Below are 27,825 nucleotides of genomic sequence, written 5' to 3'. Positions count from 1 at the left end.
TCTCTTATGTTGTTTCTCTGCTGTGCTTGTTAGTTCAAGAAATCCCTTCCTGATTTGTAAGGATTCTTTACATCATCTAGATATGCATACATCTTTAGTATTTTCCAAGTCTGTATTTAGCCTTTCCATTTTCTTAGTGAGTCCTGTACCAGGAAGAATACTAGCAATTTTGAGATAGGCTGGCTTTGAGCTTGGGATGATCTGCTGCTTTACTCTCTTGAGTACTGAGGTTATGGGAATCCTTGACACCTGCCAACAATTTTCAAGCATGTTATTGTTCTGAACAGGGTTTCACTATGTAGCCCAGGCTGATTAATTTAAATTGACAGGCAGATTTTAGAATATGTATACATTCTGGAATAGCTAATTTAGGTTGATTTCATTACGGTACTTGTGTGTCTGTATATACACACATACATCTTATGAGAACACTTAAAATTGACTTGGTGAGTTTGAAAACCATGATTGATTCTTAGCTTCACCTTCCAGGTAGAGGTCTCTCTGAATGGTAGAAAAGGAGAAAGTACAAGGGCCTAGGAAAGAGTGTGGGCAAGGCCTTGTCAAACTGTGTGGATGCACTTGTGGGAGCAGGGCCTGGGAAGGCACCTAGGGTCTGTTGCAGCCAGTGAGAACAACATGTCTGCGGCACCAGCTTGTTCTCTACATCCTCTGACTTTCTTCAGTCAATGTTGAGGCTTTGATGCTAAAGCCCTGGCTCAATCTTGCCGAGGAGCATCTGAAAGTCTGCTGCACTGCACCCACTTCCCTGTTCCAGGAGAGAGGAAGTTCATTTCCAAATCGTGGCTGTTTCTGTTGAGTTTCCTGGAGTGTTGCAGCCCAGCGTGCCCAAGTCTCTTATTAAAAAGCACGGTGTAAGAGTTTTCTCTGGAAACTCTGTTTGGAATCAGAGCTACCGGGTGTGTGTTCTCCCAGCCTTCTGTTAGGCAGTATTTTTGTATTGAATCAGAAACTGCACAAATCAAAATGCCCAGGCCAATGAATTTTCACAAGTACCTGTTTTTCTGGCTTCCAATATAGAAATGGAATACTTGGCAGATGCCCTGGTGACCCTGTCAATCACAGCTGCCAACCTTGCTTCCCAGGGTAAATTGCCTGCCTACTTTTCTAGCTTATAGTATTAGGGATTTGGCATTGCTTTTTTTTTTTTTCTTTTTTGTTTTCTTTTCTTTTTCTTTTTTTTTTTTCTTTTTTTTTTTTTTACTCACATAAATGGAATCATGCGGTGTGATATTTCAGAACTGCTGGTAAGTTCCACCTGTGCTGTGGCATGTTGTCATCTGTTCTTTCACTGCTGGGTAACATGGCATTGTTTGTCACGGTACATGTCAACTTACCTGTTCTCTTGGCTTGTATTTAGCTTTGTCCTATCACAAACAAAACTTCCTTGAACTTCAGAAATGTATACACTGAATTGTGTTGTTGCATCTGCTTTTTCTGTCTCTTGAGACTCAGTTTTGCTGTGTAGCTCAAACTGCCTTTGGAGTCTGAATCATCCAGGATAGCTTTGAACTCACTGTGCACTACAAGCTTGTACTGTATCCTTGTCCATCCTTCTGCCTCACCCCACAAAGTACTGCGATTACAGGTGCCACAGTCCTTGGCTTGAACTCTTTTCTCCTTTGAGCCCTCCTTGGCACGGTGCTAGGGATTGAACCCACAGCCTCTTGCATACTAGGCAAACTGTTTCATGAACTGTTTCCCAGCCTTTGGACTTTCTTGTAGTCCATTGCTTGGTAGACATGTAACAGGGGACTCTAGGAAGTACTCCAAGGCGAAAATTACTGGGTATGTTTATCTGAGACACAGCTTTAGCTCTGCGAGATAATGCCAGGCCTCTGTGCCCTCTCTGCCACGTGTACAGCCCTTTGTTTTCATGGGGGAACATCTTAATAAAGGTACCAATCTTCCCACACTCTCATCTGGTGACATGTCCTGCATTTTTTTTCTTGACAGTTAAACAGGTTTTTTAAAAAAGGGGGAGGTATCATATTGAAAGAAAATGGACAACTAAGACCGTATGTTATGAAAATACTTACTTCAGACTTGGTTTTCTTTTGCAGCCTGACACCCCTGATCATTGTTCTTTCCCTGAGGATCTGGTGAGTGTTTGTGTTCTGGATCAGAGTTAACTGGGCCTTTAAGGATAAGTTCACTAAGTAAATGATTAGCATCTGTTTGGATGTACATCAAAGCCTTCTGACTCGAACCTGCTGACTGCACTGTGAAAATGCCCACTGTCTTAGCCAGTGATGGCGGTGGTGGTGTAGATGCATTACCCCTCACAGTTAAAAGAATGTAAGGCTACATTGCTTTACTCTAAAGGACACAAGAGGGAAGACTGCTCCTACCTTGCTGCGGGGATCAGACTTCATACACTTGCTTGTTAGTGACGGCTATGACCATTCCTCCACTGAGTCCTTACCAGACAAAGAGAAGGGTGGCCATGGATGGATTCTCTTGGCCTGGACTCAGCAGCAGGAGAGGGTTCTGGTGCCTTCTGACCAAAAGGTAGCCACTCCACCCTGTCCCTGCTCAGATTCAGAAGTGGATCTAGCTGGTCGTGCCCTGGCACAATCCAGCTGTTTCTGGCTCCACTTGCCATGTAACCAGATCTGGTTTAAAATGATTTTGAATATTCTGAGTTCCCTAAATTCCCAAGTCCTTCTAATTTTCAGTGATTCAGAATTGGTACTTTGAGCTTGTTGCTGGTGTCTCAAGTTTAAGGAACGTGGCAGGTTTTCAGATAAAGGGAGAAGGGACATGTATTAGAGCCACTTTGAATCCATTTCTTCTCTTGGAAGGAGTGGTTCTGTTTGTTTTTTTACTAAGTTTTGTTTCCATATGGACCAGGTGGATTCTGGGTTTGGGATAAACAGGATGCGTTTATAGAAAGAAGGAAAGATAACTTAAGTGCAGTTAGAATACCATATGCATCAGCTCTGATACTAAGGCCATTTTGTACTCAGAAGATCTTGACTTTAAGACAGAGGCTGTCTGTATTCATGGGGTAAAAGGACTTGAGTTACTTTACTTTCATGGTGCTGGGGAAAGAGCCCTGGCTTTGGGCATGCTAAGCAAGCACTCTACCATTGAGGTATAGCCCCAGCCAGGGAGGCTCTGGACATAGTCCTAGACAGGCCTCCACGACTGGCACCTAGCAAGGGCTTCCTGGTTGCTGACTGTCTCGCTTACAGCCTGTGGAGACTAGTTTGGAGCATCCCCCTTCAGGTATTCGTCCAGCAAAGGCAGTTAGAGGCTCATAGCAAATGCAGGGTTTACTCAGTTTCCTTCTGAGCTGCATGACCCCGGAACAAAATGGCTTCATTATTTTTAAGATGCCAGACTCTGGATGCCAGTAGCTGAATTGTTTGGAGCTGAGCAAATGTTCTAGTTTATTTCTGCTGCTATGATAAAATATCCAGACAAAAAGTGTAGGGAACTTACTTGGTTTATGGTCCCAGGCTCAGAGTCCATCATTGAGGGGAGAGCAAAGCAGAAACTCAGGCAGCTAGTTCCATCGTAAGTGTAGTCAAGACCAAAGAGAATATGTATGCTTGCTTGCCTTCTGCTTTTGTTTTCCTGATAGTTTTCTTCACACTTACACAGTTTGGGGATTAGCCTAGGGAAGGTGCCACCCACAGTGGTCTGGGTCAATTAGCAGTCAAGACAGTCGCCCACTGACCTTGACCTGATCTTGAGAATTCTTCATTTGAAACTTCCCTTAAGTCTTTTTTAGGTTGCAGAATTTAAAATACAAGTATCACAGAAGGGGGCGGGTAGAGGCAGACCTGGGGTATTGGGGAAGCAGCATGTTTACCTGGTGTCAGTGGGGGTTTTCTGGCTCAGGAGGGAGGCGTTCTGAATGTGGGGAAGAATTTTATCTAAGAAAGCTTGTCTCTGTGTATCCTCAGCAGCTTTTGTTTGATTCTTTGTATGAAACTGAGAACTGTTGAGTCTGGATGTGGGGGGAACAGGAGAGCTGTAGTCAAAGATGAGTAACCACCCTCAGCATGTACATTTCCCTTCTTCCTCCTGTTGATCCATCACAGAGGGTGATGGAAGTTTCCAACCACTGGTGGTACTCCATGCTCATCCAGCCTCCATTGCTGAAGGACAGTGTGGCGGCACCGCTGCTCTCTGCCTACTACCCCGACTGCGTTGGCATGAGCCCCTCCTGCACCAGCACACATCGGGCTACCGTCACAGCCACTACCACTGCCACCGGCAGTGCCAGCCCAGCGGAGATGGAACCCTCCAAGGCAGCCTCCTCTTCACTTGGTGAGAGATGCTCTGGTACCCTTTTTCTTCCATCCCTTGGCCCCCTTCTTGGAAATTTAAGGGTAAGCAAACTGCAGAAGACTCTTTTAGTGTATGTGACGTGGTATAAAGCACTGTTGCATGCATTCGGTTATGCAGTTGGTCGTCACATGTACCTGCTCTGCATCTACAGAGTCAGCCGAATCTTTCCTGGGTGGAAAGCTACATGGGAAGCAGTCCTGCCTGTATTCATTATATGCAGGTTCCATATTACAGACTTTATTGTGTGTGACTATGGTGGTGAGAAGAGAGGATATCTGATCACTAGCAGCTATCTCTACAGTATCTATGTTGTATTAAGTGTTGAATTGTCTAGAGATGGGCCTGTGCAAACATTGCACCATTTAAGTAAGGGACTTGGGGATGTATGATTGAGAGACTTGTGTGGGTAGGGAGTCATGAAAGTAGTTCTCTGAGGATGCTGAGGGAGGATAGCCCTGCAGATCTATCACACTGTTAGTAGACAATGTACAGTTGCCTTGGAAAGCCTGTAGCTCCTAACTGTGAATTACAGAGGATTTAATGAGTGTTTATTTCAAAGTCGGACAACTGTGCCTATTACTGATTTCATAGACTCTGACATTCCAGAACAAAGTTTGGGCTGTGTGATCACTGTTTTTATTTCTCATCTTTCTGTCTCTAATGACAGCAATGGAAATCCACTCTAAAAGATTCAGAATTTCATGTCAGGGCAGAATGTTACTGGTTTCAAAGGAGTCCTAACAACCCCTAGTCTTCCATCTGTACATGAACAAAGCACATTTTTGATAGTGAAACTAGGTTTTCCTACCAAGGCCTGACATTAAGGATTTAGCTGATAATACTGGGTGGTGGAGCTGTGCAGAGATCTGGGTGAGGGCTAGTGTGGAAGTGTTCTGAGTGTGTACTGAGCTGGGCACTCATTATTGAAGGAGTACACATTTGTGAAGACAGTTTGGCAGTGTGTGAAGACTTTACAATGGGACTTTAGAACATTTCTAAAATGCTACACTAAAGCTAGTCAGCCCAAAACTGCATGTGCAAAGAAATTTACGTTAGTGTTGCTTACAGTTGTGATTGTGCTAGGTGTGACCTAGATGCCCATAGGAGGGGAATGGTTGAATAGTAAGACACAAAGCCACTGAGTTTAATATAAAGCCATTATACTTAATATATATGTATAAAACGTATATGTAATTGTTTAATATATATGTATGAAACATATATATAATTATTTAATATATGTATAAAACACATATAATTATTTAATATAAAGCCAAATATAAATATAAAGACATTATATTTAATATGTGAAAAAACATTTAGAATACTGTAAAAAAAATTTTTTTTTTTTTTTTTTTTTTTTTTTTTGGTTAAGAAGCAGGTTTGAAGACACCACCTTTATAGCATTTGTTCAGTTTTAAGAAAACTAGTGTCTAGAAGGTTACCATAGGCTGAGTCCTGGGATGTAGCACTAGTGTTTAGAATGTTAGATGATGTGTTCCAGTGTGTGTGTGTGTGTGTGTGTGTGTGTACACACATACATGTGTCTCTTGTGGATCTGAAAGTCCCAGCTTGCAGAGCCGCCTGCCTGTCTCCTGTCAGTTCTAGGCATGAACCGGTACTTCCAGCCGTTCTACCAGCCCAATGAGTGTGGCAAAGCTCTGTGTGTGAGGCCGGACGTGATGGAGCTGGATGAGCTCTATGAGTTTCCAGAGTATTCTCGAGACCCCACCATGTACCTGGCTCTGCGAAACCTCATCCTTGCTCTGTGGTACACAAACTGCAAAGTAAGTAAGAGCATGCCATGAGCAGCAGAGCAGGGGCTCCAGGGACTACCTAGGAAACTAGTCTGCACACCTTTAATCCCAGCACTCATGAGGCAGAGGCCAGAGGCTGGTGGATCTATGTGGATTCAAGTCTAGCTTGGTCTGCATGATGAGTTCCAGATCAGCTAGAACTACAAAGTGAGACCCTGTATTAACAACAAAATGGAAAAATAAACAGGGTCTCAGTACATAGTTTTTGCTAGTCCAGGCTAGCCAAGAATGCACTGAAGTCACATGCCTCTGCCCTAGTTTTTTGTTTAGTTTTTGTTGTTGTTTTTAATTGGGTTACTTACTCTGTTGCTGTTGGTTTTGGTTTTGTTGTCAACACAGGAAGCTCTCACCCCTCAGAAGTGCATTCCCCATGTCATCGTTCGGGGCCTTGTACGCATCCGATGCGTTCAGGAAGTGGAGAGGATTCTTTACTTCATGACAAGGAAGGGTCTCATCAACACGGGAGTTCTCACCGTGGGAGCCGGCCAGCATCTTCTTCCTAAACACTACCATAATGTAAGCCACTGGCTGTGCAGTAGGGGAACTGGCCAGAATCTTCTTCCTAAACATTACCGTAATGTAAGCCACTGGCTGTGCAGTAAGAGAACTGGCCAGAATCTTCTTCCTAAACACTACCATAATGTAAGCCACTGGCTGTGCAGTAGGGGAACTGGCCAGAATCTTCTTCCTAAACATTACCGTAATGTAAGCCACTGGCTGTGCAGTAAGAGAACTGGCCAGAATCTTCTTCCTAAACACTACCATAATGTAAGCCACTGGCTGTGCAGTAGCTTTGCGTTTGGTTGTGGTAAGAGACCAGTGTGTTGCTATGATGGTACCAGAAACCACATAAACCATTAGGCATAAGCAAAACCTGTGAAGACTTCCTCCCTGGAGGAGAATTAGGAGCACCGTTTTTTCAGGCTGACAGAAAAATGAAGTTACTTAAGATGGGTACCGTCATGTACTGTGGGAAAACAAATCCCAGTGACACTAGAGAAATACAGTAACCTAACAGTGCTTGGCAGTTAGAACCTTCCAGAGCAGCTATAACAGCATTTCATCACACTGTTCTAACTGGTATTTTGTTTCTTTTTTGAAGAAATCTGTTCTGGTTGTTGGGGCTGGTCCAGCAGGCTTAGCAGCTGCTAGGCAACTCCATAACTTTGGGATGAAGGTGAGACTCTGGGGTGAGGGGGGTGGGGGGTGGGAACAGATGGTTCACCGCTCCTTTGTTGTTCCAAATTTTCTAAGACTTAGTTCCTAAGTTTAATGAAGAATAATATACACACTGACTTTCTTTTGAAACAGGGTCTCAGTACATAGTCCAGGCTAGCCAAGAACGCACTGAAGTCACATGTCTTTCAAGTGCTGACAGTTAAAGACTGTGACACTCACCAGCCCACATCATTTTACAGTAGATTTTAGAGAATCTTTGGCATTGCAACTGAGTCAGTCAAAGCAGGTAGTGCTTTGGGCAGTAGACTTTCTATAGAGAGGAACTCTGATATTCTAACCTGAATCCACCGAAGTTCTTGGCAGGTTATCATTAACCAGTGGAGGGGATGGGATAGTTTATAGCAACAAATGAATGCACAGAGATTCACTGTCTCCTGGAGAAGTTTTTGAAATACCCAGGGTGCTCCCACCACCCCCCACCCCCCCACTTTTTAAACTCCTAGTGCTGCGGATTGGAACCCTAAGCTTCTGTTAATGCTAGGCAGGCACTCCGAACTGGCCATCGGCTTTCCTTATGCTGACCAGTCATTCTTGGAATCTTACTCTGCAAAACAAAAGCCACGGCTTCTGAAAGCAGGGTGGATTGAACAGTGTCTGGACTGAGCTAGAATTCTGGCTTCCTTAGCACTGTAGATGTGTAAGGAATCCAGCTTCTCCTAAGGAAGACAGAGCAACATGCTAATTGCTGGAAAATGCCTGGCTCACTGCTAGCTGGGATAGAGACTGATAGCGGGTAGGGAGGGCGGTTCAATTGGGTGTGGTAGTGCACAACTTTAATGCCAGCACCAAAGAGAGAGACAGGCAGATCTTGAGTTGTAGGCCGGCTTGGTTTTAGGTCAGTCAGGACCATATAGTGAGACACCGTCTCAGAATTTGGCATCTAATTTTTATCAAATGGGAACCTTCTCCCTAGCTTTCTCTGGTTGCTAAGTTGGACCCGTTTCTTCTGTTTAAAACTTTGTAAGGATTTTGCTTTTTATTGAAGGCAAAGTTAAGTATAGTTTTTTTTTTGTTTGTTTGTTTTGTTTTGTTTGTTTGTTTGGTCTTTGCTTTTATTTTTTAAGTCAGGGTGTCTCTCTGAATCTTTGGCTGTCCTAGAACTCCCTTTATAGACTAGGCTGGCCTCAAAATCAGAGGTCCACCTGCCTCTGCCTCTCTGCCTCTGCTTCTGCCTCTCTCTCTCTGCCTCTGCCTCCGCCTCCTCTGCCTCTCTGCCTCTCTCTCTGCCTCTCTGCTTCTCTCTCTGCCTCTCTGCTTCTCTCTCAGCCTCTCTCTCTGCCTCTGCCTCCCGAATGCTGGCAGAGGCAGGTTAAATATAACTTAAGGCTCAGTCCTTTTACTTTTCCCTGTCTGGCCTAAGGAATTTAAACAGTACCTTCTTGGCGGTAAGGATTGGAAGTCATGTTTCAGGTTGTTTGAGTGTTCAGTAGCTACTGGGTGGAGAGAGGACTCAGGTTGGGGATCCCATTATCTTCCTTGCAAAGCAGGGAAGTCGACTGGACTAGTGGGCGTGTCTGTGGTAGGGAATGTCTTCTGTCAGCTATAGAAAGTGTCTGTTATTTCAGCAGTAGATGTTAGGGCCAGTGTCTCTCATTTGCTTTTTACTTGGGAAACTTAAAGATTATATTACAGGGAAGGCTACTAATATTCAAAGTCTGAGGAGGCTGCCTTTAGTGCTCAGCCCATAGCAGCAAGTGGCTCGCTGTTAAGTCCAGGGACTGTGGGTGGCGAGGTGGAGCCACAAGCTGGACCTCCCTAGTCATGTCTGGGGAGTGCGCAGAGGACTTGTTACACTCACATGCGCAAGCTAGCCTAGGAGATGGTCCATCCCCATTTAAGGCTTAGACAGTAGAGCTCTCTGAGCAAGCTGAGCAGCGGTTAACTGGGAGAGAACATTCAGGGTGTATGCCTGAGGATCCAGAGCCAATGGCTGACACTGCAGTAAGGAGCACTCACTGGCATTAGAAACTTGGAGCTGGGGGTGCCACTCACTGGATTCAGCCAACTTTCTTAAGGTCATACTTATATACTTGAAAGGTCCTAGCAACAGATGTTTCATGGGGAATTCATCTCTAGAACATAGTTCTTGTTTGATTTGTTTGAGATGGAAATCCCATGTAATCCAAAATGGCCTCGCCTCACATTTGATCTTTTTGCCTCAGTCTCCTGAGTGCTAGGTTTACAAGCATATGCCACCGTTCATGACTTACACTGGGGTTTAATGTGATTTCTAGGAACCTGGGAAGAGGCTTCATGTATAAATTGTTTAATATGCAACCATGAAGACTTGAGTTCAGATTTCTTGACCTCATACAAAATCTAGATGTGGCAGCATGTGTCTATAATCCCAACATGCTGGGGGAGTGGAAACAGGTAGCCCTAGGAGATTCCTGGCCAGCTAGTTTAGGTGAAAGGGAGAGCACCAGGCTCAGTGAGAAATAACCTACCTCAAAGAATAAGGTCAAGTATACCTACATACACATACATACACACATGCGTATACCCACTTTTACACAAACAACTTGTACAGGGCCTGGGGAGTTGGCTCCATGCTCCTCTGGAGGAGGACCTGGGTTTGGTTCCCAGTGGTCACAGTGTTTAATGTTTTCAGTGATGAATGCACTCATTCATCAATTTTTTTTTTATTCTCTATTTGAGATAGGGCCTGGGTCTCACTTTGTAGTCCAGGATGGCCTAGAAGTCTCTATGTAGCCCATGGTAGCTTCAAACTCATGGTAGCTTCAATCCTCCTGCCTTAACCCTCAGAGTCCCGGGATATTACAGGCATGAGCCTGCAGTCTGGCTCACTCGCTGACTCTTACCTGATTTGAGAGAAGTGGTGGACGGTATCCATTCTGCAGACCACCCACCTGCTTGTCGCTAGAGCCTAGGCTAGTTTGAGTGTAGACCTGGGCTTCTCCATCCTTAGAGTTGGTTCTGTAGAAATATGTTAAAGTGTCTAAGCAAGGAGCTGATTAACACTGCCATTCTACCTTTCTGTAATTCTGCATCTGGTGTCATGGTCTGTTTACATTCCCCAATTACCTTTTTAGGTGACTGTCCTGGAAGCCAAAGACCGAATTGGAGGCCGAGTATGGGATGACAAGTCCTTTAAAGGCGTGGTAGTAGGAAGAGGACCCCAGATTGTCAATGGCTGTATTAATAACCCAGTAGCCCTAATGTGTGAGCAAGTGAGTGTCTTGAAAACTTGGATGTAGACGAGGAAAATGAAACTTGTCTCTGTTTGCATAGAGTATTAATATGAAGCCGGGGGTGTGGCCCTGTGATAAAGCACCTGCCCAGCCTGTGTGGGGTCCTGAGTTTTACCCTCGGTGCTGGGGGTGGGGTGGGGTGGGGTGGGGCATATCATGCTTCCAGCGTGGACAGTAAACATAACTTCATATCCTCTTGCAAAGGAAATAAGAATGGTCAGAAGCATGCCTTTCCCATTAGGCATTTAAAAGACCTCCCCAAGTTCTTTCATTTTTATTGGTGGGTCATTTGCAGGCTACTTAGTTGGTTCATAAGCGCAGGGTTGGAAGATGTAGCGGGTGAAGGTGTGGGATCCGTAGGTAAATTCATCTTTCAAACCAGTAATGTCCTTAGTGTAGGTATCCCCCAAATATTACACAAGATATGTACATGTGACATTTGGGCATAAGTATTACTTTTAAAGTATGGTATTTCTCTGAAAGTCGGTCACCTAGCATCCTGTCTGTTATCTTGACAATCTGGTAGGTCAAAGGTGATTGTTTCCCCCCCCGCCCCCCGAAAGGATTAGGCTTCTCTGAGTGTGTGTGTTTACTTGCATGAAGATCTGAGGTAGAGACAGAATGGTCAATAAGGACAGGCAGCCCCCAGCACCAGAAGCAGGAGCTGAAAACTTTGAGTGTATTGGCTGGAAGCTGTTGTCACCTTACCTATTTTCTACTGCTTTGCTTGGCTGTCACCCCCAGCAGGCAAACCAAGCCTTGGTCTTGAGTCATTAGAGCCATCACGAGAGCGCTGTCTAACTTCAGCTTAGAAGTTGTAGGTATTTTTTTCCAGGAAAGACTCTTCACCCTGTTCTTCTTGTTATTTTGAAGCTTGCCATCAGCATGCGTAAGTTGGGAGAGAGATGTGACTTAATTCAGGAAGGTGGACGGATAACTGACCCCACTATTGACAAGCGCATGGATTTTCATTTTAATGCTCTCTTGGATATTGTCTCTGAGTGGAGGAAGGATAAGACTCTGCTCCAAGATGTCCCTTTAGGAGGTATGGGGAGTACGGCGGTGTGATGGTTTCCTCGTAGTGTGTGCAGGAAGGCCGGTCCTTCCATGCCTGACACTGGCTGAACTCTGCAGATTTTCTCAGAGGTGGGCAGTACCTTCCTGGGGTCCATTGCTGCTTGGCGTGCACATGCTTATATGTGCACTTGCTGGGGCACATGTGTACACACACACACACACACACACACACACACACACACAACTTTGGTACATTGTTCAACTAAATTATCTAAACATTTACTTTTCAATCTCCCAGAGAAACTTACTTTTATGGAAACCTGTGGTGTGGTAAGCCCTCCTTGTATATGGTTGTTAGCCCATATATACTTTCTGAAGGTCTCTGGATATCAGGATTTCTTTCCTTTCTTTGGCTTCAGTTGTAATAGATTTAAGGTTTTGGGGGGTTTTTTTAGTGTATTTTTAAAAAGTGCTTAATGTATATTAAAAATAAGTATATAAAATCAGAACTTCAACTGTGGTACTTGAATGGGCAACTGTACTCACAACTCTCCAGTACTTAACTCCTTATGGCAACCTATTTCCATGAAGGTACCAGCTGGGACTCTGTGTACTGCCTCTTACATTTCTGTTTATATAACCTGAAATTTTGTGATCTGCATTTTTCATTTGTACTTCTTGGAGACATGGTATTTTTTTGAAGTGTGAATGTTTGAACTCTAACATGTTAATTTCTTTACCCATGTATTCTGATAAGTGTGTTCTCACTTCTTCAGTTGGTAACATAGTCCATTTCGGTAATGGGTGTTTGAAGGTCATTGCTGTTGCTGTGGTGTACTCTGAGAAAAGCAGCTTAGGAAGGAAAGGGCTTTTTAAGCTTAGGTTCAGGTCCATCGCAGCAGGAAAGTCCCATCACATCCACAGTCAGGCGCTTGGGGAAAAAACTGAAGGTTCGCATGCCAGCTGGTAGCTTAGGTTCCAGTCCATCGCAGCGGGAAAGTCCCATCACATCCACAGTCAGGCACTTGGAGAGCAAACCAAAGGCTTGCATGCTTTCCCTACTTTAATAACACTCTGGGACCAAAGCTCAGTGATGCTGTTGCCCACTCTCGGGCTTTGTCTTTCCATATCAAGGCAACTGAGGCATTCCTCACAGAGCATCCTGACAGATGTAATCTCACTGAGTCACATTCAGTGCCAGGAAATGCTACTTAGTGTCACGTTGACAGTTAACATTCATGTGCACACAGGCTTGTTCCTTCCTTCTCTGACACCTCCGAGAGACCCAACCCACAGTCAGATCATCCTTGGAAGTATTGGCAGACAAACCATCACAGAATTCCCAGAAGTCCCCTCCAGGCAGCAGGGCCCCTGAAATGTATAGTGTCCAGACCAACTGATCAACCTCTAGGAATTGAGATTGTTAGGCTGACTTGAGAATTCTCCAAAGTTTACTTTTTTTTTTTTTTTTTTTTTTTTTTTTTTTTTTTTTTTTTTTTTTTTTTTTTTTTTTTTTTTTGAGACAGAGACTCGCTATGTAGTCCAGGCTAGCCTTGAACTTGGAATTCTCTTGCCTCAGCCTCCAGAGTGCTGGGATTTGAGGTGAGTGTCATCACCCCCAGTTCTCTTCTTAGTATTTTATTCCTCTATGACAGACCCTAGCTGGGTTGTTTGTTTTTCTCTTAGCTACTCACTTGCTGATGCAGCATTTTCTCTTGGCCTTGCTTTTAAAAAGTTAAAGGTGGCCCAAGAATAATTTATAACTGTTTAAGCTTAATTTATTTTAAAAGTTTTGCTAATGTATACAAATATCTGTATGAAGTTACGGTTGTATTCTACCTATCAGTGTGTCAGTTGTGTCCAGTGTCAGTACATGGAGTGTGTGTGTGAGAGAGAGAGAGAGAGAGAGAGAGAGAAAGTGTGTGTGTGTGTGTGTGTGTGTGTGTGTGTGTGTGTGTGTGTGTCCGTGTGTCCATGTCCGTGTCCGAGTGTGTGAATGCCTTAGGGCTAGAAGTCATTTCAAAAGGGACTCACAGTAAAGTTTTAATATTACTTACACAGAAATTAGGTTCAAGCTCCTCTTAGTCTGCCTATGCTTCATTTCTGGCTGGGCTGTAACAATGGTGAGTCTCTCCTTTTCACACAGTGACAGGAGTGTAGAGCTGCTGTCAGCAGGAATAGGCTGCTTCAGAGAGCGCAAGACTCCAGGGCAGAAACCTGGTGCAAACCCAGGGTCCCTGGGTACCTCAGTATTACCAATTAGTGTAAGAATGAGAACATTTTAGTGAGAATTTGGAGTTGGCAAAGAAACAAAAGTTGAGCTGATCTTAAGGGTGTTGAGGAGGCTGAGTTGGGATGTGGGGTTCCAGCCCCTCCTCCCTTGATCTCCCCCAAGCTACATAGTATTAATACATATGTACCTTATCTCAGAAACCCAGACCTCAGGCTGGAGCTTAGGAGATTACTTGTCTGCCCTGCTTCAAGGCACTGAGTTCGTTTTTCAGCTCTGAAAACAAACCAACAGATCAGATAGATGCTCAGTGGTGATTCTAGTCAGACAGATACACAGCACTCCATAGAAGCCTTGAATCTGCGCCGTGTGTGGGTGATTGTTGTCACTAAACAGGAGCCGTCTCTACTAAGATGCTTGGAATTAGGCATAAGCCAGAGCCCTCGGACACCTAATGTGCACCCTCCTCATTACTGTCTAGTTAAGACAATCGGAACAAAGTCCCAGGAATTCTATAGTAATGGGATAGAGAGTGCTGAGGTTGAGAGTGGGAAAGATTACATGATCTGTAAAACAAGCATAAAGATGAAAGCCTAGCCAGGATGGAGGCACGCACCTGTAATCCAGCACTTGGGAGGCTGAGGCAGCAGCCGGCTAACACTAGATTTTAAGGCACGAGGGCCAGGCACTGGAGGGTGTACTTAAACTCCACAGTTGGAGAAGCAAGTACAGGAGGGATAGAATTTACCCTGAAAGGATCACAAGCTGTGTGGCCAAGCCTCAGAGCGGGCAGGTCATACTTGCTCCTCGGGTGAGGCCACCAGGTACCCACCAACTCAGCTTTTAGAATGTAATTGTCTGTTGCAACAGGAATTCATTCCTGGTATTGAGGGAGATGGCCGACCCAGCAGAAGTCTACGCAAGAGAATGCAGCCTAAGACTTCTGTAGTTGCAGGGAGGTGGTGTAGGAACTTGCAGGCTGTAGCAGTGAGCAGACAGGGAATGGCAATCCTGTATATGCTTGTGTAAAGAGACTCACTTTGTGAGCAGAGGCGAAACAGTTTCTAGCTAAGCAGGAACTCGACATGGCTTAAGGTACAGCTTTCTCTGTAGCTTTTTCCATGCTTATAACTATGTCCACATGCTGAGGACTCCCCGGCCCCGTCAGGAGTTATGTGTTACTTATTCCTCAGTTTGCTTGAGACTGAAAGTTTTGGGCTCTGTTGGGGGAAAGCAGGATCAAGAATTGGACAGGAGTTTTCTTCTCCGCTGATCTTTCTGCTCTGATCCGTTCCTACCACAGAGAAGATAGAGGAGATTTACCGAGCTTTTGTGAAGGAGTCTGGCATCCAGTTCAGCGAGCTGGAGGGACAGGTGCTGCAGTTCCACCTGAGTAACCTGGAGTATGCTTGTGGCAGCAGCCTGCACCAGGTGAGCCAGCGGGTCCTGAAGCGGGCTGTACCATAACTCTGGCATGCAGCCGGGGAGCAGGCTCATTCAGGAAAGTCCTGATGCACAAGCACTAGGATCTGAGTTCGGATCCCCAGCTTCCATGAGAAAGTGAGACATGGTGGAGTGTGCTCGTGATCTCAGTGCTGAGAAGGCAGAGACAGGAGGATCTATGAGGTTACTGCCCAGTGAGCTTAGCTAACTGGTGAGCTCTGGGTTTAGAGAGACAAATGGAGGTACCCAGTGTCCAAATCTGGCCTCTACGTCTGTGCACACAACAAAAGAATGCTTATAACTGTGTGCACATTGTGTGTATAAATGGAACTTAGGCTGTTTGGGACCAAGGAAGAAAGGTTCTATTGCCCAGAACTTTGATAACCATGGCTTCACAGTATCATTAATTCCATAGTTTATTATTATTCTGAGGCTCTCTCCTGTCTTTGTTTCTCTCTGTGTGTACACATTCGGTTGCTCGAGTGCCACCAAATACATGTATTGGTTAGCAGGCAGCCTTCCAGAGCTGGGTCTCAGCTTTCACTGTAAACTCTAATGATCAAATCCAGGTCATGTCTTATACAGCAAGCACTTCCACTCACAGAGCCATCTTCCTGACCCTGTTCCTGTAGCCCAGGCTGACCTTGAACTTGACATGTGGCTCCAGCTCCTCCTGAGACCACCTCCCATGTCGCTGGGGTCACAGGCACACATCACAGATTGGCTGGTGGCTTTTAATTTGTTTTTAAAGCTAAGCACTTGCTCTGTAGCCCAAGCTGGTGCTGAACTCAAGCTCCTCATTGTCAGCCTCCCGGGTGACGAATTTACAGACATGTGTCACCACACTGCCTGTGAAGATGCTCAGTCCTAGATCAAGAAGGGAGAGCCGCTGGGCTGGATCAGAGAAGGGAGCCAATAGTCTCTTCCTTCACTGTTCCCTCCTCAGCCCCATCCTTGTCCTGTGTGGTGGCCCTGGGAGTCATATTCGTGGAGCCATGTTGCTAAAAATGCTGCTCCCAGGAACCAGCGTGGCCTTGCATTTCTGTCTGTCTCATAGAATTAAATTTGAAGCCCCTAGCTCATTTAAGCAGCTGTGAATCCGGCACCTACTACGCAGCTTCGATGCTGAGGGCAGCCCTGCCTCACTGCTGCTCTGCATTACAATTTGAATGGAGCCCTTTTCCCCATATGTGCTGGGCCTTGGCCTCTACAGACTTCCTGCCCTTGTTGAAGAGGAAAAGCTGGTGTGTTTTCCTGTGGCACTGAGCAAATGCCGTTTGGTCTCTAAAAAATTTGACTTTCTCAGAGTCGCTAATGCATAAAATGAACTTAAAAAAAAAAAATCAAGGAGTGGAACCTGTGCTCAGACTGTTTAACCTCCTCCCCACTTGTCATGTGTGTAGGTGTCCGTGTGTATGCGTAGGACAGAGGACAATCTCAAGATACTGTTCCTCACGTGCTAGCCACTTTTGTTTATTTTGAAATAGTTTTATTGTGTAGCCTATTCTTGCCTGGAGTTTAGGGCAATGCCTCAGTTTTCCAGGTGTTGAAAACTAGAGACATGAGCCGCTGTGTCTGTCTAGACCCTCTGGTTGTTGCATAGTTTGCCTTCCCCAGACAGTGGTGTCCACTGGGCTTCCTTTGTGACTGGTAACTTGGGTGCCTCCTCCTACCTGAAGCATCTTTCGATATCCTCAGGGGCAGCTTTAGGGTTTACATTATGGCTTCCTAAGGCCTTGTGCTGTTTCCCAGGTGTCGGCTCGCTCCTGGGATCACAATGAATTCTTTGCCCAGTTTGCTGGTGACCACACTCTCCTGACTCCAGGCTACTCCACTATCATTGAGAAACTGGCTGAAGGACTAGATATCCGACTCAAATCTCCAGTGAGTGTGGATGGGCGGGAGACTCCAGTTTGTTTGGGGAGGATACCCAGAGTAGCCTGGGTACAGTTGGCTAATAATACACTGACCTCTCTAATCCTAATCTGATAGTTCAGTTCTTCATCCCAGTGGGCTTACGGCATCTTAAGATAGTACAGATGATTCGTCTGTCTCTGTGCTATAATAAAGGATGCTCCATTATCCTGACAGATCTATAAGCTTTGGGTCAGCTATAGCCACATGAGAGTGCTACATGTCCAGCACTCTGGTCCTCGGCACTACACATGCCATGGGAGTTGGGAAGGTTCGAACCCTCACATTGTTTCAAAATGTTCTTCTCGAACAGGTACAAAGTATAGATTATACTGGAGATGAAGTGCAAGTCACCACGACAGATGGTGTGGGGCATTCTGCACAAAAGGTAGGTGCTGGGGTCCTCCTGTGTTGGAGTGCTGTACTGCCATGGCCTGTGGGCACGGAAACAGCCTTTTCCATCAAGCTTTGCCCTTGGCCATCTGCCTAGGGCCTTGTTGGTTTCTAGTGAAGTAGGTCTACTCAGTAGTTGTGTGTAGCTCGTAAATCTGAAACCTTCAAGCACCATCTAAGCACAGCCCTCTTAGGGCTGAAAGGGCGTGGTGGGGTTATGCTTTAAAGGGACCTGTTACCTCAAGTCTGTACTTCCTCCTCCCCTCCCCCCGTGGAACCCTTTTCAAATTCAAGTTTCATCTTGAAACTACTTTGACATAGCTGACTTACTTTAATGTAATGTGGACGTTTGATAATCAGCTATTAGGTGGATGGTGCAAGGTGCGAGTCTAGCTCCTGAAATCAGTGTGAAGCCTGTACTGGAATATAGAGACAGCTACTTGGAGCAGAGAGATTTAACCAACCCTGAATTCAGGCTTGGTTATTGGGGTTCGGGCAATGATGAAGAGATCTCTCTGGTGGACCCTGCCACTGCCACCTGTTGGTGCACAGGCTTTGCTCTCTTCTCATTGCTCTCTGACAGCTTTTCACAGTCCTGAATATTCACACAGAAACAAAAGATTGCATGCCTCACGGGGGAGGACAGAGCCTAAAGATGCATGGGGTTGTCATCAGCTGGCTGGGAGACCTTGCAGTGGTCCCAGCACCCTGCATTCTCATTGAATGTGGCCCACCATGTTTTTTAAGCCTCTCGTGATTCTCTGTGCAGCTTGCACTGGGCAGTGGTGTCACAGTCTGTAAGCTCCCACTATAAGTAAGGCTCCTCTTAAGGTTAGCATTCCAAGTACCACCTTTTACAACTCAGCTGGCTGTTTGACTGAGGAAAGTCTGTCTTCCCCTGCCAGGTCGCTGTCTGTTATGTTGGCTAGACACATGGCACTCCTGAGCCTTTGTATTAGGCCTTCCAGGTGAATCGACAGCTGCAAACTAACCATATATTTTTATCATGTGGCTAGCACTCATCACAGTTGTGTTGGATGTCTTCTCGAAGATGTGACTGAAAGCTTTCCAACCCAGCTGTGGAGACAGAAACCTGTGACGGACTGTAACTTGCTCTAGGCTGCCCCTGCAGAGAATGGGCCTCATGGTCCAGCAGGGTGTGTCTATCCCATGGCACTGGTGGCTTACTCAAGAGCTTGTCCTTCTTATGGTAGGAAGACTTGCAGGTTTAACTTCTTTCTTTGGAGTTGAGTCAGCTGTTGTTAATGGCAGCCTTGGTCATGTGGACGCTACCACATGTGAACAATTGTAAACTTTAGGAGAGAACACAATTTGAGACTCTGAGGCATCCTAAAGCAGTGACAAAATTCCCTGAAGAACTCCGGGCTTGCGTTGCTTCTGGAATTGGTGGTTAAACCAGACACATGAAGTACTTGAAGATGAGAGTAGGTAGGATTGTAGAGTTGAGCTGCATTCCACCTGCATTCTGAGTCCTCTGGTCCTGGGACACTGAAAGGCAGACAGTCCTCCTTCCCTGTCCCCACAGAGCTCCCTTGCCACTGTGGTTTTCCCTGTGTGTGAGATCCGACCAGTTGTACACACATCTGGGAAGTGTGGCCCGCCTGGCTTTGCCCCACAGCCGCAGCCCCTGCTTCTGCTGCAGCAGGGATAGCAGAGGTCCCAGGGAGGCAAAAGGCGAGGCAGGAGTCACCTGTTCTGCTGGTGCAAGTCTTTCTGTATGTGGAGTGGTTCTGGTGCTGGTAGTAGTAATAACTTCTTGATTGAGCCATGATTCTGGAACTAGAACTTTGTGAACAGTAAGGTGAGACATGTAAGTGCTAGTATTATAGGCCTGTGCTGCCATACCCAACCGAGTCTTAAGAGTTCAGTGTGACTTTTAGAACCACGCGAAACCCCTGTAGGAAAGTACTTCCGGCTTTACAAGTTCTCATGTGGTTTTGCAGTTATAACCCTAAGAACTTGTGATGTGCTGTATCAGTTATGGAGCATGTCATTGCCTTATACGTTTAAGTATTATTCTGAGTCTGAGGTTAGTAAGGGCAGGCATTTCCTTTATATTATAGGCCGTTGACAGGGATGGTATTGGGAAGGACAGAGCAAGCTGATGCTGTCGGGCCCTCCCTCCCTGTCTGTCTTCATTTTTTGTGGACAAGCTCTCACTGTATATCTGATTGACCTGGAATTTGTTATGTAGTCCAGGCTGGCAGGATCGTCTTGCCTCCATCTCTGCAGTGCTGGGGTCACAAGTGTTTACCACCGTGCTTGGCTGGCCATTTCCATAGTAGCACTGCTTTTCAGAGCTAATGTCTGCTACCTTCCTGACCCAGCACTCTCGTTAGCCACCAGGATGGGTCTGTATTGTGCTCCTGTGTAGATCCTACGTCCGCTTCCCCGGGCACTCTTGTGCATTGAACAACCTGTGCTGAAGTGGGGTGCGGACAGTTTTCCGACTGGAAGCAGAGAAGGGCGAGATGCTCAGGCTGCTAGGAGCCCCTGAGAAGGTGGGCGGTTTCTACTGTGTGTGTTACCTGTTCGTTGTTTCCCACAGGTATTAGTCACTGTACCACTGGCCATACTACAGAGAGGTGCCATCCAGTTTAATCCACCTCTGTCAGAGAAGAAGATGAAGGCCATCAACAGCTTGGGTGCAGGCATCATTGAAAAGGTGACCTAAACTGTCCCTTAGCCTCAGAATCCAGAGATCAGTGCTGGCTGATAGGTTTGTTTGGATAATGGCCTGTTGTACAATTAAGCAAACAAAAGGGAGCAAGAGTAAAACAGACTGTACGGTATACATGTAGGAGTTGCCAATAGCCAATTCAGGCCATTAAAAAATAGGGAAAATGATATTAAGAAAAAATGTAGCCCTAATTTAAAATTTTTCTGATGTAATTTGGATTTTTTAAAAAGGCCAGCCTGGTCTACAGAGTGAGTTCCAGGATAGCCAGGACTACACAGAGAAACCCTGTCTCGAAAAATCCAAAAAAAAAAAAAAAAAAAAAAAAAAAGCCAGCTAAATTCCGTTTTGCCTTTTAGGAGCTCCTAATCAGTTCCCTCTAACCTCAGTTAGGGTCTCGTGCTCTCTAAACTGCTCTCAGACTGTGTAGCCTGGGGTAGACTTGAAGTTCTCATGCTCCTGCCTCCACCTAGCAAGTACTGAGATTATCAGGCGGCCTACCATGCCCAGCAGAGGAACGAATCTGCTTATCCGAGTTTGGCTTTGCTAAAGCTCGTCTTAGTTTGTTCTGATTCCATGGCCATCCTCTCTCCCTGGGTCTCAGGGAGCCCAGTGTTTTTCTTGTCCAGCCTTTATGGTCTCCTTTAGCAATGCCATAGATACTGGAAAGCCTCTCGAGTGGCATGTTGCTTGTGGGTAAGCAAGAAGCTCAGAGAGAGAACAAGGTGGGAAGAATGGGCAGTTTTGAACCTAGTGGGATTGTTCCTGAGTGGACACACTAGGTTGCATTTAGAGATGGCCTATGACTGACAGAGCGTGCTTGAGCCATTTCTCTGCTTGCTTTCTAGATCGCCTTGCAGTTTCCATATAGATTTTGGGACAGTAAAGTTCAAGGGGCTGACTTTTTTGGCCATGTTCCTCCCAGTGCCAGCCAACGAGGGCTCTTTGCTGTATTCTATGACATGGACCCCCAGGTAAAATAATGTGGTATGGTTTGAATTCCTTTCTTGAAGGTTAGGGGTTGCTGTGCCATGCTCAGGAACGAATGAAGATTGTGTAGATCGTGGTATGTAGGGAAGATACTGTGGCTGGAGCTTTTCCTCTGGAGGAGTCCTAGTCCTTGCCTGGCATCTCAGAAGTACCGTTCCGTTCCCTGGGGTATGACTCAATGCTTGGGAAAGCGTAGTTCAGGGTGAAAGTGAATTGCTCAGGTAAGGTCAGCAAGAGTGGACCAGACTTGTTAACTATTGTCTCTTCTGAGCAAGAAGGCTGGATACAGGAGGTTCAGGTGAGGGACTGATGGGGTAGCTGTGTGAGAGAGCTGAGGACAGCCCTGGGCATAGAAAACTGAATATGCCCTGCAGCTGTGCTGCTGACACAGAGGAACTTGGCCGATGGTTCCTGCTCTCCTCACTTTGGGGAACTGTCTTAAGGAAGTTCCATGTGGAAGCTATGGGAAGGTTTAATTATTCCTGCAGATTTTTCTTGATCTTTCTGTTGCTTCTCAAACACAATTTCATAACTAGCCAAGGGAACCTTGACTTTGACACATTACTTTGTGAGCATTTCCTTCTTTCCAGAAGGGGGCGGTAGAGTGCCTGGGGGGTGAGTAGTGTGCATGAGGAGAATTGATGAGGACAGAAGTGGAGATAAAGGACAATGGATTGTAGTGAAGTCAGCTTAGGAGAGTGAGGCCCCTGCCTGGAACTGAGGGTTTAGATGAGTGTCCTGTGCTTTTTCCCTGTGTGCGTGCAAAAGCAGCAGAGTGTACTGATGTCGGTGATCACCGGGGAGGCAGTGGCATCCCTCAAGACCATGGATGACAAGCAGGTGCTGCAGCAGTGCATGGGCATCCTTCGGGAGCTGTTTAAGGAGCAGGTGAGAAAAACCCTCCTTGAAAGCAAGAAAGTGCTATTGTAAATGTGATCTGAGCAGGTGGGGCTGGAAGCCATCTGCATTACAAGGGATCAAGGCAGAAGGCCACATCCGTTTTTGTTTTTGTTTTTTTCCTGGAAGTTTCCCTTTCTCCACCTGAGTACCCAGCCAAATACCACAGCCATTGCTGAGACTTAATTCTGCCAGCTCAAGGTGTCAGCCGAATTGGTCTCTCGGATTCCTGCTGTAGATGCTCTTGATATCCTGGAATGTTTTTCCTTCTATATTCTAAAGACTGATGCTGGTCACACTGAATTAGGCCTTGTCTACCATCCCCATTGTAATTCGGTTACCCATTAAAGACTCAAGACTCCAAGTCCTGTTCTGATGGGTTAGAACTTGAATTTGGGTCTTTTGGGGGCTGCTACTCTCCTTTTCTCCTCTTCTCCTCTTCTCCTCTTTTCTTCTTCCTCCTCCTCTTTTTTTTCTCCTCCTCCTCCAATCATTTACACGTATTTTCCTTTTCTAAGACTGTAAAAGGCCATTTAAAAAAGAAAACTCCTGTGTTTTTTCTAAGCTGTTTTAACTGCTTTGACTACAACATTCTTTTAAGAAACATCTATGTATATAAATGAGCATGTGCACGGATTTATTTACACACACACACACACACACACACACACACACACACACACACACACACACGTCAGAGGACAACTTCCTTCTACTCTGAGTTCCAGAGATCACTTAGGTCCTCAGGCTTTGGCAGAAGCGCCCTTCCCCGCTGAGCTTTCTCACTGAGCAGTCACTAAACATTGCTTTTCTAGTGCACCACATATACAAGTCTCTCCTACAAGGGGCTCAAAAAAGTACCTAATTTTCCATTCTTTGGAGATCTAGAAGTAGCCTTGACTGTCTTTTTCTAAGAGTAGAAATAGAAGCAAAATAACTTGAAAGCTAAATCTATTTCAGGGAAGACTCAGCTGCTGGACAACTGTATAAAAGAGGATCTAACTAGGCAGTCTCATCAGCTTGGGTTTTACCTGGAGTTTTAGTTATTTGGAACTATTTTTTTTTTTTATAGCGAAGTATTTTTTATGTTAAAACTTGACAGAGGCCCACAGACAAAAGTTCAGTGACTAAAATATATCCTTGTATTGTGGTCTTGTGGAAGACTACTGAAAATTCCAAACGGCAATGTTGTGATATACCACCCTTCCTTCTGCACTGGGCCAGATTCTGCTCTACCGTCTTTTCACATGAGCCGGGCCATGGGTACCGTCAGACATTGGTAGTTATTTATTGTACAGAACGTGTCTTTGGCAGGTGAAACAGAAGGGAAGGGGTCAAGCCTGGCTGGAGAAGGGAAGGAGTTCATGGGAGGGACGTACTGCTGCTCAGGAAGCTACCACAGTGAGCACAGGTCTACAAGGGCAAGATGCTTGTTTCTCATTGGGTTGTGGGTTATCCAAGTTCCTTTTAAATAATTGTTTGTTTGCACATAAGGAGATCCCAGATCCCACAAAGTATTTTGTCACACGGTGGAGTACAGAGCCATGGATCCAGATGGCATATAGTTTCGTGAAGACCTTTGGAAGTGGCGAGGCCTATGACATTATTGCTGAAGAAATACAAGGAACCGTCTTTTTTGCTGGTGAGGTACATGTCTTGACACCAAGCCCAATTCTCCTTTTTATTTACAGTTAAAAAGGTATCAGCTGTCTTAAAACCCAAATCAGGTATGCTTAAAGGCATTGTGACAGTAAACAACAAAAGCCATCTCCATTCTGAAAGCCTGCCTCATATTCTTGCTTGCAGCAATTTTTAACTGACTGGTTTCCTGTGCACAGATCTTTCTCGCAGACTTATTTTCCTGTATTACAATATTTATATCGACATTGTATAATTTAATATTAGATTCGGCTTGCTTTGTTGTAAAAGTGTAGCCTGTTTAATCTTTGCACCATTTTTTTAAAAGATTTATTAAGTATACAGCATTCTGCCTGTGTGTGTGTACCTGCAGGCCAGAAGAGGGCACCAGATCTCACTATAGATGGCTGCGAACCACCATGTGGTTGCTGAGAACTGAACTCAGACCCTCTGGAAGAGCCAGTGCTCTTAACGTCTGAGCCATTTCCCCAGCCCATCTGCACCATTCTTCTAATGCAACTATTGTTCTTAGTTGGTATCCATGCTCTCCTAAGATCAGCACCCTCTCACTCTGTAGTCCAGGCTGGGCTGGTTTTAACAATCCTCCTGCTCCAGACCCTGGAAAGAGATTACAGGTGTGAATCAACACTTGGTATGTTTTGGACTGTACTATACAATGTAATGTTTATTTGTAGCTGGTGTCTGTCTCCCCTACCCCCTCAGTCATCCTCAACTCACAGTTCATTTAGATCTCCCTCTCCTGCTGGTTTAGTAATCTGAAACCCTGGAGTCTTTGCACTGCTGTTCACTAACATGAGATTACAGTAGGATCTAATGCTGACTTAACTAGTTTTTCAGTTCTGTAATTTACCTCTGATCATGTTCTTTCATTTTTTTTCTCTATCCTTAGATCTTTAGTCCTCCGTCAACTGTTTTTCATGTCTCTATTCTGTCTGAGAGATGTTTTGTAACCTTTCCATTCTGACATGAGTGTTTTCTTGGTTTTTGTTTTTGCCATCCCATTCTGACTTCACCCTTGTCTGATTAGTTATTTAGGCCTTTGAAAGATGTTTTCCTTCTGGTTGAAGCACTCTTGAAAAGTCTTTTGACAGCTTCAGCAAGACATCACTGCTTGGGAACCTTTACTTTTTGTAGTAGCTTTGCTTCTGAGGATTTCTGGATGTAGGCTCATTGATAAAGGGTACTTTTTATTTAACATGACACCTGATATTTTTGTTGGGGAAATGGGCACGTTTGAGGGGGGTGTGCCAGAGTTCAACTTCAAATGCCAGTCTTGGTTTTTTGAGACAGGGTTTCATATGCCTGGAGTTTATGAAGTAGAGTAGGCTAGCTGGGCAGAAAACATATCCTAGGGTACATGGGGTGCCACTATACCAAGCTGCAGTGAGTTCTGAGGATCGAGTGTAGTTCTTTGTGCTTTTGAAGTACTTTATCCATGAGAGGGGTAGCAGCATTTGTTACCTGGACCCGAGCTCTTTGCAGCTATGCTTCCTCTACTCAAACCCTAAAGGCTGAACCCTGAGGAATCTTAGCATAGCCTTTAGTTAGCTACAATCCTTCCTTCCAACGTCAAAGCAGCTGTATTTTAAGTCTAATACCTGTAGTGATAGATAGATAGATAGATAGATAGATAGATAGATAGATAGATAGATAGAGATATAAATAAGTAAATAAATTTGGGATCACAAGTCGTTTTATCAGAAAGTTAGGGTTTGTTGTGACTTTTTACAAAAGTACATCTTAAAGAACCAGCTGTGCAGGTGGGGCATAGTGGCCATACACCATTGGCTTGCTTTCAGAAATGGCAGTTTTAGGCTCCAATAGGATTTAGAGCCCTTTCTTGATTTCTTTGGGTATTCTCATGCTGTTCTAAACACCATTTCTGAGGCTTGTGTGGTCCACGTCCTCCCCACTACTTACCTTCTCCATGTTCTAGACAGTGTTGATGAATACTACAGTTCTTGGCATGTTGTAAAGGATGGGAATTTGACAAGCATAACAAAAAGCAGCAGACTCAAAGACTATCACGAACACAAATCTTTTTTTCAGGACCAGAAAAACTCCACCTTTGGATAACTTTTTGATGTCATCTAAATTCTTTATACACAAGCTGAAAGATTCTTTCTTTCCTTCCCACAGGCAACAAACAGGCATTTCCCACAAACTGTAACTGGGGCATATTTGAGTGGTGTTCGAGAAGCAAGCAAGATTGCAGCCTTTTAAAAAGAACTTGTATGGACCTAAAGTTCTGTATCCCAAATGGAAGTTTGAAACATAAGTTAAACTTGTTTTGCAAGAGAGGGGACTCTGTGACTCTGTATAGTAAAATTGAAATGTTTCTGTGGTGATAGGAAAATGTAAACCCATTTCACTCTTGACCCTCAAAACCCTTCCAGGCACTTATGTTTAACTGCATTTTTTCCATATGTCCAAATAGAACTAAGTCCTGTGGGTTTCAGAAGGTGGCACAGTATATCACTGAGACCTTGGTTCTGGTTGGGATTCCCCTCAGACTGGACATTCTGGTTGGCAGATTACTTTTCATATAATGTGAAACCAAGTAATCCAGCAGGAGTCACTAGCAAGCTTAGAGGAAGCCATGTGCTTTTCTGTGACAATTTATCAGTACCTTTACCAATGAGCCTTAATATTTTTACACAGCTCCAATTTTGGGCTTTCCTTAAAATTTACAATTCTTTTTTGATACAGCGATTTGAATTTTGACATGCTTCTAGGCTATTTTATACTACATAAATTTCTTTTCACTGGGTATTCAAAACTTGGATTCAGGTGTATTTTGGTATTTTAGACTTGTACACACTCATCAGCAACACCAGACTCAATCCCTACAGTGACTACATGTGTGTGCATAGATTTCTCAATGGATGCAGGATATTTTCACACTACAAAACCATTTTTGAGTGGGTAGCACACTTGAAATTTAGCAAAAATTTTGTCAGAATTGTAAGCCCCTCTTTTATTTTTAAAGCTGACTTTTACAGTGTCTAATATTTTACATAGTTGTAAGTTTCCCATAGGCAGGTCCATTGGAAAACTGCACAAAATCTCAATCATTTTGGTACATGCACATTACTTTATAAGCCATATGTTAAAGTCTGAACATGGCAAAACTTACTCTTCCACTAAAAAGACTATTTGATAAACATGGGTTTCAGGGTCTTTAGGATGCCTATTCTGCCAAGAAACTTCAGTTGATAGACTAGAAATATACTTTTGTTTTAAAAAGTCTTTGAACAATTCTTCTTTGAATTATATTGGTCTGCTTTTAAAAGGGAGCTACAAAGAACTTTACAGCCACTTTTTGAAATATTAGGTATTTCTGAAATTCAAAATTAGCTTAAGAAAAGATCTTATACAATAATGTACAGTACAGTGTGCTTTAGACAGTCTAGACATACTCTCCCCTGTCAAAGTACAAAACAAAGCCAATGACTACATATTTAAAAGTTCATTATTCACTGTACTTAGAGGTTATTTGTTGAGACTCATTGGTACTGATAAGGGAAGTATTCTGCTTTCAAATGTTTAGCTTGTGTGAAGTAATAAATACAAAATGTTAAATGGTTCAGTCCATCTAAGTTATTTAGTTTCTAGGCACTTGTACTTTCTGTGCTATCTCAAGTATGAGTAATTTTCTCCTATTTTGAGTGACATATTTAGTTTCATGTTTTGTTCTAAAGAAACTATGGTACTTTGAGTTATGTTTTCCAATCTCTGGGATTTTTGTTAATGAGCAGAAGTACACCTTGATTTAACTACATCATGAATAATTGGTTATGTAAAACTGCTTAGTAAGTAGACTGTTGCAAATACCCTTAATAAATGGTCGTAGCATCACTGTCAGCCTCATTTCCAGTCCTTTAAACGTTTTGGTCATAAACATTACCCTGTTTCCTTAATAGTAAGTGGTCAACATAATAAAATCATTCTGTGTCAAAAAACAGTTTGTCCTACGATAGATTAGGAGAGAAATAA

The 27,825-nt window shown here is 44.4% G+C and overlaps 1 protein-coding gene across 7 annotated transcripts in view; it reads left to right on the top strand.

Annotated features, from left to right (window-relative positions):
* Kdm1b (lysine demethylase 1B) overlaps positions 1-27,693 on the top strand; it is a 72,995-nt gene extending 45,302 nt beyond the window's left edge. For 3 of the 7 annotated variants that reach the window (XM_076939082.1, XM_076939083.1, XM_034511078.2), the window contains 15 exons: positions 2,082-2,120; positions 4,071-4,299; positions 5,923-6,107; positions 6,477-6,653; positions 7,240-7,314; positions 10,430-10,567; positions 11,462-11,633; positions 15,139-15,266; positions 17,031-17,162; positions 17,506-17,580; positions 20,155-20,271; positions 21,132-21,257; positions 22,045-22,161; positions 23,665-23,817; positions 25,969-27,693. In XM_076939082.1, coding sequence (XP_076795197.1) covers positions 2,082-2,120; positions 4,071-4,299; positions 5,923-6,107; positions 6,477-6,653; positions 7,240-7,314; positions 10,430-10,567; positions 11,462-11,633; positions 15,139-15,266; positions 17,031-17,162; positions 17,506-17,580; positions 20,155-20,271; positions 21,132-21,257; positions 22,045-22,161; positions 23,665-23,817; positions 25,969-26,052 — 1,947 coding nt within the window. In that variant the 3' untranslated portion in view covers positions 26,053-27,693. Of the gene's footprint in view, positions 1-2,081; positions 2,121-4,070; positions 4,300-5,922; positions 6,108-6,476; positions 6,654-7,239; positions 7,315-10,429; positions 10,568-11,461; positions 11,634-15,138; positions 15,267-17,030; positions 17,163-17,505; positions 17,581-20,154; positions 20,272-21,131; positions 21,258-22,041; positions 22,162-23,664; positions 23,818-25,968 lie in introns of all 7 variants that reach the window. The other 4 variants (XM_076939081.1, XM_076939080.1, XM_076939085.1 and 1 more) reach the window with 3 other exon arrangements.
* Positions 27,694-27,825: the final 132 nt, after the last annotated feature.

This window comes from Arvicanthis niloticus, chromosome 8, assembly GCF_011762505.2.
Source record: "Arvicanthis niloticus isolate mArvNil1 chromosome 8, mArvNil1.pat.X, whole genome shotgun sequence".
Classification (NCBI taxonomy): Eukaryota; Metazoa; Chordata; class Mammalia; order Rodentia; family Muridae; genus Arvicanthis; species Arvicanthis niloticus.
Note: the sequence above shows the minus strand (reverse complement) of the source record. Positions and strands in the feature narration are given on the sequence as shown.